The sequence below is a fragment of the Acromyrmex echinatior genome, chromosome 7 (assembly GCF_024713525.1).
Source record: "Acromyrmex echinatior isolate Ae372 chromosome 7, ASM2471352v2, whole genome shotgun sequence".
Lineage (NCBI taxonomy): Eukaryota > Metazoa > Arthropoda > Insecta > Hymenoptera > Formicidae > Acromyrmex > Acromyrmex echinatior.
In genome coordinates, this window is record NC_141858.1 from 9,780,062 (window position 1) to 9,793,011 (window position 12,950).

The following is a 12,950-nucleotide window of genomic DNA, read 5'->3' on the forward strand; positions in this document are numbered from 1 at the left end:
TTACTCGATAGTTTCGATAATCGGATTGAGACTCACTTCACAGCTGTATTACCTCCGTGCTGCTGACGTATATGGTTAGGAACGTTGTATAAGAAAATACAATAAATTTCTCGACATTGTCGCAGAAATTTGAGGTAAGGAATCGCAATTCTGTTCAATTTCTTATTTGACTTATTTTGAAAAAGATTATTTTGAAAAAGGATTTTCAGTGCTACATAAAAATAAAGCATAAACTTACACATTAAAAATTAATCTTTTGTCTGCATGTAATTATATATGTACCTGTTAACATAAAGATCAAATGCAATAGAATAAAAATGTTCTGTAAAATAAAAATGTTTTACTCAAGATATTATTTTGTAATTTTATTTAAAAGACATTATCTTGACTTATTTTGAAGTAAAAAAATAATTTTCTATCAGTGCTATATGAACATAAAACATAAGTCATTAGTCTATATATTGAATAAAACATACCAAATTAAATATATATTAAAAATTGATTTTTATCTGTATACCTGATATACCTGTTAGCATAAAAATTAAATGCAATTGATAAAATACGAATTTCCTTTCATTTAAATATTTTCAGAACACAGTTCTATAATTTTATCCATGAAAGACATTGTCTTAACTTATTTAGAAGTAAAAAAATAATTTTCTCAGTGCTGTAAAGCATAAAATGTTAGTCTATATATACATTAATTGATTTTGTATCCATATGTAATATAACTGTATATTTGTTGATATAAAGATTAAATTGATAGAATATAAACTTTCTTTTACTTAAATATTTTCAGGATTTTGTAATTTTATCCACACAAGACATTGTGATAACTGAGGATGTCGAAAGTATTGGATGAAGAATTGAAGCAAGCCTTTTCAAAGTTGCACGAGAAGATGGTAGATACTAAGCAAAAATTGAAGTTGGCTGATATACAAATCGAGAAATTGCGGCGTACGAAACAGCGGGCAGAACTCACTACGAAGGAAATTAGTAGTTTACCCAAGGATACAAGAATGTATGAGTCTGTCGGTCGAATGTTCCTTCTAGATAATATGAACAACATTAAGGAGAATTTGGATAGTAGAATAAAAACGTCTGATGAGAAGATCAAGACGCTAGAGAATAATAAAACGTATCTACAACGGAGTTTCAAGGAGAGCGAAAATGAAATCAGAGAAATGATTCAGCAAAAGCAGAGAAAGGAGACTTCGGGTTAAATGAGACTTGCGTATCAATGTATGAATGTGCTCATATTTTTTTCTCATCAGTATCTTTTGAATCTTTCAGATTATTGTTTGGAATATGTATCTATTGAATATGTAAATATATATCATAAAAAATCTATAATCTGTCACATTTTGCACGTTCATATATTTTTTTAATTGTGACTTTTTTTATATACTGTATGTGGAATAAAATATCGTCAATGAACCATTTGTAAGAGTTAAATCAACTCGATTGTTTTTACTTATGAAATTGTAAGAAAAATATACAAGAGAAATAATATTGTATGTATTTAAATGATTATAATTAAATAAATATTTTGATTTTATATTTTAAAGGATATGTGGTGTGAGAAATTGTTTTGTATTTTATAATTTGACTCTTATCGTTATTTTCAACAAAAGCAAAATAGATAACAAATAAACTAATATGTATTATATCATATATTTTGTCTTTATTAATTGATTAAAAACAAAAAAACTACAGGTACAGTTATTATTGGCTTTATTTAATAAATGTAGATAACTAGCCAATAACATTTAATTAATTTCATAAAGTGTTTGATGATAAAATTATAACTGGAATGTGGCGACATCTGTTTTTATGTTTGATATTCTGACTTTGAATGTGGTCAGACTATCAGTGTGTTGCAGATCCGGTAATATAACCTTTTTTTGACCAAAGTTGATCAAAATTAAATTTCGAACTGTGCAACCAGAGGTGCAACACAATGTCAACATTAATATTAAGATCTATTGCGTCATTAAATAAAAGTACTTATAATGTCTTTACAAAGGTAATCTTTCATGAAAAGTCTGTTTCATATTCTAAAATAACAATATTTTATACATACAATAAAAGCAAAAAGTACACATACAGGAAAGATTTTTATTAAAAAAGTTTGTAGAAAATAAACATTATGATTAACAATTTATTAATAATGAATACAATATATATTAAATTTCTCGAAATTATTTTACCTAAAAAGATGTAGTAATTAAGATATATTATCTTAATACTAGTTAAGTGAAAATAATAAATTGTACTATTTGGTAGAAAAAATAATTTACATAATCGAGACATTTAGCTTCTAAGGCCTAGTTTTCATTTTCTGATTAACTTATGATTAGACTTAATTTGGGATATATTTGGTTTAATGACACAACTCGACATCAATGTCATTTTGTCTTTGTTACTCGTGGAATGTAAAGAAAGATAGAGCAACATTTGTGTGTGTTAAATGGAAGGCACCCCTAATCATTCCTTATGTTTTATTCAATAGGATTTATGATAGGATCATAGATGAAATCTCTCTGGGTGAAACATCAGATTAAGCTTTATCACAAGTGAAAAATTGGGTCTAAGAGCATAAATATTTTTTATAAAAATCCTACCTATATGAATACTTTTTGCATTTACAGTATGTATATAGATCTTATGTTTAATGTTACTGTTTTTTTTTAAATAATTAAATTTTTTGTATTTAGAATTATCAATTTAATATATATTCATATTTGTTATGGAATTTTCTCCAGGCTTTAGTAATAGTTTTTTGTTTATTCAGTTTAGATACATGAACACGTCAAATGTATTAAATCAACAGTCTATTTTACCCCAAAAATCTACAAAAATAAAAAAGAAATCGCCAATTACATGGAAAAGTTTGACAATCTCTGGTATTATTGGTACTGGTCTTGTATTATATGTGCATCACCTTAGAATGGAAAAAGATAAGGCTATTGCAAAAGAAAGAAGGCGGCAGTTAGGCAAAGCTAAGATCGGCGGCAAATTCGAGTTGATAAATACGGAGGGAAAGACAGTGAAATCTGATGATTTCTTAGGGCAATGGGTGTTGATATATTTTGGATTTACCCATTGTCCAGATGTTTGCCCCGATGAAATTGAAAAGATGACAAACGTAGTAAACACTCTTGGTAAGTGTTAGACATTTAAGTTAATTATAATAATTAAAAATATCTCGTTGTCTTGTATTTGTGGTTAATAGAATACATGATTTCTGTTTTTCAGAGAAACAACACAACTTCAAGATACAACCAATTTTCATATCAGTAGATCCAGAGAGAGATACGCCCACCGTTGTCGACAAGTACCTGACAGAATTTTCTGACAAGATCATTGGTCTTACTGGCAATATTGAACAAGTTAGAGAAGCATGCAAAGCATACAGAGTTTACTATAGTAATGGACCTAAAGACCAGGATGAGGATTATATTGTTAGTATATTATGAATTGGAAGCAATTTAATAATTGTACATGTATTTTAGTAACGACCCCGAACGAATTTGACATTATATTTTTTTTTCTAGGTGGATCATACAATCATTATATACTTGATAGATCCAGAGGGCTTGTTTGTGGATTACTTTGGGCAAACACATGATGTAGAAAAGATCGTGACTAGTATTGTTATCAACAAGCTGAAGTATGATCAATTAAAGGATGAGACTTCTTCCTGGTTTCCGTCATTGCCGATCAAAGGAGTGTTATAAACGTTGCGACATTCTTATGTACAGATAATTTGTAAGTCAATATTGTGCTACAGGAAATGTGCATATAGTACATTAATATTATATTACTATTATATTACATATATACAATATGTATGTGTACACACACACACACACACGCGCGCGCACACACACACACACATACACACACACATTTTATATTATATATTATATTTTATTATATATATATATATAGGTATAGATGTAATAATTATTTTTTAATTCATTAAACGTAGTGAATATAAAAGAAATTAATTGATTTTTTTAAATGGAAATTAGGCCATAAAACTGTACATAAATTGGATAATAAAAAATTTATTATATTTATTTCCTTTCTTAAATTATTTTAATATATCATAATTTATACATTAATCGGTTTGTGTAAGTTGTACATTATATTTGTCAATCTTGATACAAGTATATACACATTTACATACACATAGTGAGAGAGCTTCGAGGTAAAATATTTAACTGAACATATATATTTTTGGAACAAAACACTTTTATCTTAAAACTGAGAACATTCTTCACATTAGGCAACTATCGATCCTTCCTTTAATAAGAAATTTGCCAACATTTATTATCTCATATACATATTTTTAAACATATTTACTCTTAAAAACTAGGATTTGTTAAATAACATTTTCAATTACATTGTTGCACACTTAAAATAGTTTTTTCTCACTGATAATCTTTCATGGGACATTTATGATAAATAATGAATGAAGGAAATGAAGGTGGTATCCTGGGCCTATTCCGTAAAAACAGAACTTTTATAGCATTCAAAACCTAATCTACAATATGTTCTTTGCTTCCTGTTCCTTGTCTTTTACTTCTTATCTTTTTTCCTTTTTGCCGTTCTATCGATAATCATATTTAAACATGTAAAATTTATTGTACCGTGTTTTTCGTCTTTTCCGAAGTTCGTCAATGTTTATCTCAGGCAATAGAAAATAAAGAAACTAGATAAGAAGCAAAAAGGTAAGAGTGGTAAGAAGTGGTAAGAAGCAAAAAACAGGAAGCAAAGAGCACATCAGATTAAATCAGACTTAAATTACATAAGTATCTATAAAAGTGTTTTAATGTTTACACGATGTTTACGATACAGCATACTTGCAAATAGGATTACTGATAACAAACTTCTATAATGCACGATACGGTCGTATCAAAGTTCAACAAGCTGCTTTTATTTATTGTATTTATACTATTTATACGTATGTATAGAAATCACAAAAAGCGGAGTTTTCAGCATTTTCTAAATCTAGATGTAAGTGTCGCGTTGCAAACACCGAGGTACATTGGGAGATACTTTGTCAGAAATTCCGACGAATCTCTAAAAGTACTAAAATATCGAACATTATCTGTACATTATCATACATATTCGCACGAATTACAATTTACTACGCGGACAGCTGCGCGAATGACACGGTATTTCCGTGAAAGAGATGATAGCTAAAAAAGAAAAAGACTCAATCTCTCTCTTACTAATTAAGATGTAACAGAGGAAGAAAATGCGCGAAGGAACAGACTTCTTTGTCCTTTTCCCATCTAAGCTTTTTCGAAAATTTATAATAGGATTTAAAAATATTCCCAATTCTATTCTTTCCTTTTTAGAGAATTTAAATAACACGCGCGTTCATTCAAATGTACGTCGTTTATGGGCGACACATGTTCTTTTTTCCTATCGTAAAATGGGATGTTATCACGGATATCCGTGATGTTGCTGCAGATTGTGCAATTCGTATGCGAGATGACAGCACTCGGAGTCACTCCACCGATGATGGTCGCGGATCTTATCGACATTCGGCCCCGACGCATCCGACATCTGAGAGAAAAAGACAGTCGTTTAACAGAGAATTATTTTCGGGAAAGTGAAAATAATTACCTCTTTCTCAAAAAAATAAATAAATTAGACAGCTATTCGTACGAATTTCCAAAGCGATTAATAAATAAATCAAATGACCATTTAGGACTACTTTCTAAAATGTCCTCTCCGAGGAAAATTTTACTCGATATAATACGATAATATATATTTCGGCAAAAGTTTCGATCGAACTCTACATATTTTGAAGAAAATTTTCTTCAGAGAGAATGTTTTGGAATGTTACCTTAGAGATTACTATTGTTTTTTATGTCAAATATATTTTTTGGTATAATTATTAAAAGAAATAATATTACATAATATTCAAATCACATACAATCTCATATTAAATATGATTTTGATAGAAGTGATAAAAAATACATAGAAATAACAGACAAAATTGATGTTAAATTTTTACAAAATATTTTGATGTTTCCTATTCAATTAAATAGAATTAATTTATAAGCGTGTACGATTTTATTTTATTTTTATTGATTACTTTTAATGACTTTATTTATTTACATGATTGATGGATTAATTTACATAATTACAAATAAAAAAAAATAAAGTACGTAGATATTTTTTATGTTATTTGCAATTTTGAGATTGTTTTTGCCCGAGTTCTTCGTTTATAATCATTCCACGAGCGATATTGAATACCAATACCGCGATGAAGAGATAAAAAAAAGAGATACTTTATTGGCAACTGGATTATACCGAGATTATGCTGTACTCACGGATCCGTATATACTCGGGCAAAATAATGATACTTACCGAGCAAAAGGAGAGTAGTGATTGATGTGTGTACTTGCTGCACAGAGGCGATGTATGATGAGGATGATGATCCTGCGTCGTCGGCTGCGTCGGCGGTTGGCCATTACCGGCGATCTCTAGGTAGCCCCGGCTGCTCGCTAAACTACCTCCTCTCGTTCCAACATCTGCAAAATTGCATTGCGAAATTCGGGTCGTGTATGCTGTACAAGGCGATTCGAAGGGATTTCGTGCATTCGAGAACTCTCCTCTTTGCAGCAACGATATCGACCAGTTTCTCTGGCTGTGTGATTTAGTCACTTTAAGGGCGCCAAATCGTCGCGATGAATTTGACTTCTCTGACGATATATCGCATTATACTATTTTTAATAGATTTATTTTGAAATATTTCTATCTTAAAGCGCCCAAGAGAAAGAACTTAACTTACTACTTAACTACTTACTACTTTAACATAGCGAATTTATTAAATTTTGTTATATCCTTCTGTTGTGCGTTTAAAGATTGAACTACACGGAGAGTATTTTCTTTTAAAATTTACCCTGAAAATATAATAGCTCTGGTACAATACAATATTTTTAAAATTTTTACCATGCACTTCAGTAAAATTCATTTATTTATATTATACTGTAATTTTATTAATGAATGAGAGAGATTTACGTTAAAGTTTTTTAAAATACAATGTTATTCCACGACTATCATATTTTCAGGGTAACTCTAAGAAAAAATTCTCCGTGTACGCATACGATATTTAATTTACTTATGATATCATTTATTACAAAAAATAATTAAATTAGATAAAATTTAAAAACACATTAATTGTTTGAAATTGTATTTTACTTGAATTTCTGAAAGAAAAGCTCATTTAAATAATTTTGAAAATATTTGGCGGAAAAGTTTTAATCAGTGTAACTCGTATTTTAATCTGTTAAAGGGAATTGAGAATCAAACATTTAAACGGTAAGAGTGACTTTGATCAAACTCAAAATTAAATTAATTTAATCGGAGATTTATCAAGTGATATATCTTTTCCAGCAAACAAGCTGTCATTATTCATCGTCATTTTAACATCAAATTATTTTGACATCTTTAATGTTGACAAATGATGACAAATAACGTCAACTTGTTTATTAGAATGTTATTTTCTTGACATAAATAAAGTTCTTAATTTTATTTGATATACATAAAAAGAAAGAGATCAGACATAATAAATTTTATTCAAAAATTGATTTGGATTCCATTCGCACCGGTTGAATCAATTATTAATTTTAGATTAATTTTAATCCCAGTTCAACTTGTATTTCATCTTTTTTTAATTCTTACATTAGAAGAAGAAAATGATAAAGAGTTAAGTTAAAGATTAAAATTAAATTATATTGGCAGAAGTGGACATTAATCAATTGCTTAAGTTAATCAGAGTTTGGTCAAAGTTGCTACAAAACACTGCTTGAACGAAACACATAGAAGGACACGACGTTTCGTAGGATTTAAGGGGACACCTTGTGTACTCGCCATCGAGTGAGTGGATCGACGAATAGCGCGATCCTGGTAAAGATAAGAGGGCATCTTCCAGCGTGACTTCCACCACCTGACCCTTCTTGAATGTCGACGACCACCGGCTTTCGAGTTATTGCAACTGCACGTGCTAACCGAATGCGTCGATGCTCTTTGGCCCCACCGAATTCCACGTAGATGTGTCCATTTGATGCCACGGAGTGTTCTCGATACCTCAGCTCTCACCTCACCGTTTAGGAAGCAATACAGCACCGCCACGAAAAAGCCCTTCCGGGAACACAGAGATAATACTCCAATTGCCCTTTCGCTCGTCGATTTTAATTCTCAGCAAAACCTGGATCTTTTTCCCGAACGCAAATCTTCAGAAAACCATTCTTCATATAAATTGTAAAGAGATATGGAATAAATATTATTTAATTATTTTATTTAGTCTCTCAAAAATATTTATTTCCTTTTTCTTTTGATTATTGTATTTTTGTCTGTTTATTAAATTTCTATTTATTCATTTAAAAATAAATGAAAATTATATATGTATATATATTGTATATATATACATAAAAGAGAAAAATATAATAAAATTTAATATATGAAGAATAATGATCTGGAATTAATAAGAGAAAAAGCGATAGAGAAAAAGAAAGAAAGAGAAGTACAATAAGTTCTAAAAAAATTTAAACTCCATTATCTGAGCGGCTGTTTAAACGTTTCACTGATCAAAGTATCTACAAAAATACAATACATAGACCCAGCAAGTAGCTTTCCAGAAATGAAATTATATAGATAATTTAATTTTTCTTTATGGATTAATTAGCTCAGTTTTTTGCACCACATTGTTCACTTTGTTGTTTAATGAGATATAATTTATGAGTGCTCGATTTCTTGCGTAACTGCATGGCAGTTTGGCGTTCAGTAAAGTAGATTAGTATTACTATTAATAATTATGCGTTACCTGGAAAGATGCGAACAACTGATCGCAAAAGAGCCACACGACCTCTACAGTTTCGTTTACGCCGATGCTGTACGACATAAAGATAAAGAACGCGTAGTGAACCCCAAAGAGCGGCACTAGGACCAATGTGCTTCTAGCCCATCGCCTAATAATCATTTTAGACATATATTTGTATAGTCAATTATGTCATTTAATTAAAAATTCCATCAAAAAGAAATAATATTTTATATTATATTGTATTTATATCAATAATGTAGATCATCTTCTATAAATCTTACTTATATCTTTCCGTTTCCTCCGACATGGTAGATTTGAGTTTCACTAGTAGTACTCTCACGATGTTGATGAAGAGCACGAAATTTATCTAACGTAGCCAAGGAAGAGCGATGGATTAATGTATGACTGAATTAATTACAAGCTCAACGAAGCATTCACGAGGTTCTTACCAAAATAGAGAGCATCGTGGGCACCCGTATGAAGAGGAACAAGAGAGGTTTCTCGTTGGTTGTCCAGCAATATGTATCCTGGAATATGATCCTCGTCACTACCCAAGGTAAGATAAATATAGCTGGCAAACCTGTAAGACGAAGTTGTAACGATTAAATTTATCAAATGAGCTCTATTACGCTTATCAATAACAAGTTTCTGAGTTTTTTCAGGGAATGGAAAGTTACTTTTTAAAAGTAACAAGTTACAGTTACTTGTTACCGAGTAGAAAAAGTAACAACTGTTACGATTTTTAAAAGTAACTTATTATAGTTACTTGAGAAAGTAACTTTTCGTTAGTTTTCTATTACTTTTCAAAAATCGACGACCGTCAATCACAGCGGACAGGCTTTCTAGTAAACGCTCTTAAACGCTATGCACTGTACAAAATTTTTGTGTAAAATTACAACTATTATAATGGGTAATTTTGAGCCCACTATAATAGTTATAAATGTCCACGCGTTTGTAAATTTGTAATATGCAAATAAAAATAATTTCTTGATATGTAACTATTAGGTGTTGGAATTAATTCGTAGCGTTTTACAAGTGATGGGAAGTACTTTCATTAATGTATTTTTTAATGTTCATGTGAAATAAATAACATTCTTTCATTAAAAAACGCTACGAATTAATTCCAACACCTAATACAAAGCAGATTGTACAATTACAATGTGAATATGTAATTATAGGAACGATAACATGACATTTCGTACTATATATTATCATCTAACAGCAATACGTGAAAAATTACTGTTATATTATGTAATATTATTAAAATTTGGATAATTACAAAAAATATTCAAAATATTCTGCTATTTACATAATTTCCCATATAAAATACGATATATTTAGACAATAAAAGCAAATTTACAATTTCTGTGGAATTATGTAATTTCTGTAAAATTACATGATTTTTTATATTTACAGGATTAATCATATAATTTGACATCTATTATATGTGTAAATTTACGAAATTTTTTTACAATGTGAGTGACTTGTGTCGTATCGTGTCCAATCGTGCAAAATAACGATAAAAGTAACTGTAAAATTCGTTACTATTATCAAAAAAATGTAACTTCGTTACAATTACTAAAGAAAAAAAGTAACGCAGTTATCAATAAAGTTACCAAAAAAAGTAACTTGGAACTGTAACTTCATTACAAAGAACGAGTTACTTCCATTCTCTGAGTTTCTCTAACGAGAAAATACATTATTTATTAATAGAAAGTCGCCTGATGTGATCCGCTTTCTCTCTCTCTCTCTCTCTCTCTCTCTCTCTCTCTCTCTCCCGCCTGCCTCCTCTTTCTCTCTAAAGCGGATTCGTTTATAATTATAGAAAAAGATATAAATATGTTTTTTTAAATTATGTCATCATTTAAAAATGAATAATTTTAAAATAATAAAGTTAAAATGAATATCAACATAAAAACATTATTAACATTATTAACATGTACATATATGTACAATACATGTTAAATAATATTACAGATTTATTTATAATTAAAACTTACAACAAGAGGAGGGACTCAAGTATCCTTCTTTGATTTTAATGAGTTTTTAATGTGTTATTTTATAGATAAAAATAAAACATACATTTATTTTTATACGTGTCTTATTGCATTTTAAAAAAATGAATTACGATTTTGATAAACTTTTAATATTACTTTATTGACAAAATAAAAGACATATTTTTTTATGCGTGCCTTATTGCACTTTTAAAGGATAAAGCATTTTTTATAAAAAAAATTGATTTTTTCTTCTGAAGCGAATATTGTAAAAACTGGGATAGAACAAAATGTTTGAAATAAAAGTTGAATGATTTTAAGAGTATTTAATAATTATAATGAAAAAAGCTTTTTTAAATTAAACAATATTAAATTTTTTAAAAATTTTTATTTCTTAGAAATAAATACTATTTCATCTATATAACATTTTTTAAATATATAACATAGTAACAGTATAAAATACCCTTGAAACTCAACTTTTATTTCAAACATTTTTTCTATCTCTTATGGTTTCGTCGATATTCGCTTTGAAAGAAAAAACCTTTCTTCCAAAGGATGTTTCAACCTTTAAAAGTGCGATAGAGTACATCTAAAAAATTGCGTGTATTTTATTTATGACTATAAAACACATACACGCATACACACACACACACACACACGCACAATATATTAAAAGATTATTAAAATCGGAGGAGGATATTTGAGTCCCTTCTTTAGAGAAAGATGCTTAAAATAATTAAGATAGATTTGATGTGAGGAAAAACAAATGGAAAAAATATAATTTGCAATCAAGTTCACAAATGAGAATACAGTGTGATAATTTTTGTGCAAAAATTTATAATATATTTAGTACTTAATATCGGTATAGTTACAAATAAAAATGAAAATTTTGGCTACATTTCAAGCTGCTTTTATCGAATATTTCTTAAATTCCATGCTCGTGGGATAAAAATCATTATTCCAATATGCCGTTCCTAATTTTTCATCGTGATTGGAAATTCAGATCAAATCGGAAGGGCAAGTGGATAGCCAAGGGTCAAGAGTAAAAAAGCACAAATTTTTTTTTATAAAAAACTTAAAATTCATAGTCATATTGGATGAGTCCAGCAAAAAATTATAAAGTCAGTTGAACAGAAATTAAAAATAAAATGAGAAGTAATATGTAATAGTTGGGAACAAAACATGTATTATAAAAAACACATAAAAAACATTTGAAAATGAAATTGTGCTATTATTGTTGTTTACATAATACGCTTCTTATATTGCATAACATTCAATGATTTTCATAATCAATACGATGTCATGTTTCATGTAGAGAATCATCATGATTTTTTAGAACTTTTTTGAGAATTTCTGAAAATTGAGGGATTTTCTACATATCCCTCCAGAGAATCCTGTGCTCTTTACTCAAAGACAGTCAAAAAATCAATAGAATCTGCACCGACATATAGTAAATTATGTTATTTATGTTTTCTTTTTCACTTATTGCATTTTCGATTTCTATTAGTAAAAGTTTAAATTATTTTTCAATTATATTGTTAAATGCGTCAAAAAGTATAGAAATAAAAAGGATAAATTGGTCAAAAAGTATAGAAATAAAAAGGATAAATTGGTAAATGTAAAAATTGGTTAAAAACAAAACTATTCTCTTTCTAGTAAGCAAATTAATGGTCGTAAATTGTCGTCAAGTTTGGCATCAAACTCGCACAGAATTGATGACAAATCCGATGTCATCTGTATCAGTAACAAGTTTTTGTTTTGTTAGCAAAGCCTATGTATAAATTAGACAAGAAATTGGCGGCAAAAACCGAGTTAAACATTAAGTCGGCCTTGGTTTTGATCGGTTTTTGCCATCAATTTGCTGTTAAATTGTCAACAAGTTTTGCAAAACAAGAAAATAATTTTTCTGACAATCTGTTCTCATATTATATCAGCAGATTTTGTTATTTATCTGCTACCAATGTATTGACAGTATTGAATATAACAGAATTTGCTTCAAATAGTGCTTTTTTTGTCAACAAAATTTGTAGCAAGTATTTGACAAAATTTATTTTCGACGTGACCGCCTAAGTTGTAACTGACTGCAACTCAGTAAGTCACAAATAAAT

At 29.0% G+C, this 12,950-nt stretch overlaps 3 protein-coding genes across 7 annotated transcripts in view; 2 read left to right on the top strand and 1 right to left on the bottom strand.

Moving 5' to 3' along the window:
- The first annotated feature begins 1 nt into the window (after position 1).
- On the top strand, positions 2–1,570 carry Pfdn1 (prefoldin subunit 1). The gene is made up of 2 exons (XM_011070021.2): positions 2–134; positions 800–1,570. Exon 2 carries the CDS (start codon positions 843–845, stop codon positions 1,221–1,223), a length of 381 nt encoding a protein of 126 aa, XP_011068323.1. The 5' UTR covers positions 2–134; positions 800–842; the 3' UTR covers positions 1,224–1,570.
- Positions 1,571–1,753: 183 nt separating this feature from the next.
- Positions 1,754–4,085, top strand: Scox (Synthesis of cytochrome c oxidase). Its single transcript, XM_011070022.2, has 4 exons — positions 1,754–2,026; positions 2,795–3,164; positions 3,259–3,464; positions 3,558–4,085. The coding sequence occupies exons 1-4, from the start codon at positions 1,961–1,963 to the stop codon at positions 3,738–3,740; spliced, it is 825 nt and encodes a 274-aa protein (XP_011068324.1). The 5' UTR covers positions 1,754–1,960; the 3' UTR covers positions 3,741–4,085.
- Positions 4,086–5,429: 1,344 nt separating this feature from the next.
- The window catches only part of LOC105154472 (secretin receptor), a 56,407-nt gene continuing 48,886 nt past the window's right edge, over positions 5,430–12,950 (bottom strand). For 4 of the 5 annotated variants that reach the window (XM_011070023.2, XM_011070024.2, XM_087407705.1 and 1 more), the window contains 6 exons: positions 9,298–9,428; positions 9,130–9,215; positions 8,852–8,996; positions 7,887–8,169; positions 6,394–6,557; positions 5,430–5,583 (listed from right to left, as the gene is read on the bottom strand). In XM_011070023.2, the coding sequence (XP_011068325.1) occupies positions 5,461–5,583; positions 6,394–6,557; positions 7,887–8,169; positions 8,852–8,996; positions 9,130–9,215; positions 9,298–9,428 (932 nt within the window). In that variant the 3' untranslated portion in view covers positions 5,430–5,460. Of the gene's footprint in view, positions 5,584–6,393; positions 6,558–7,886; positions 8,170–8,851; positions 8,997–9,129; positions 9,216–9,297; positions 9,429–12,950 lie in introns of those variants that run through there. The other variant, XM_087407706.1, reaches the window with a different exon arrangement.

Excerpts from the sequence above, each read along its gene's own strand:
- Pfdn1 (XM_011070021.2), top strand. The coding sequence starts at position 843 with ATGTCGAAAGTATTGGATGAAGAATTGAAGCAAGCCTTTTCAAAGTTG.
- Scox (XM_011070022.2), top strand. The coding sequence starts at position 1,961 with ATGTCAACATTAATATTAAGATCTATTGCGTCATTAAATAAAAGTACT. Across the intron at positions 2,027-2,794 it reads CTTATAATGTCTTTACAAAG|TTTAGATACATGAACACGTC; the intron begins GTAATCTTTCAT and ends TTGTTTATTCAG. Across the intron at positions 3,165-3,258 it reads AAACGTAGTAAACACTCTTG|AGAAACAACACAACTTCAAG; the intron begins GTAAGTGTTAGA and ends TCTGTTTTTCAG.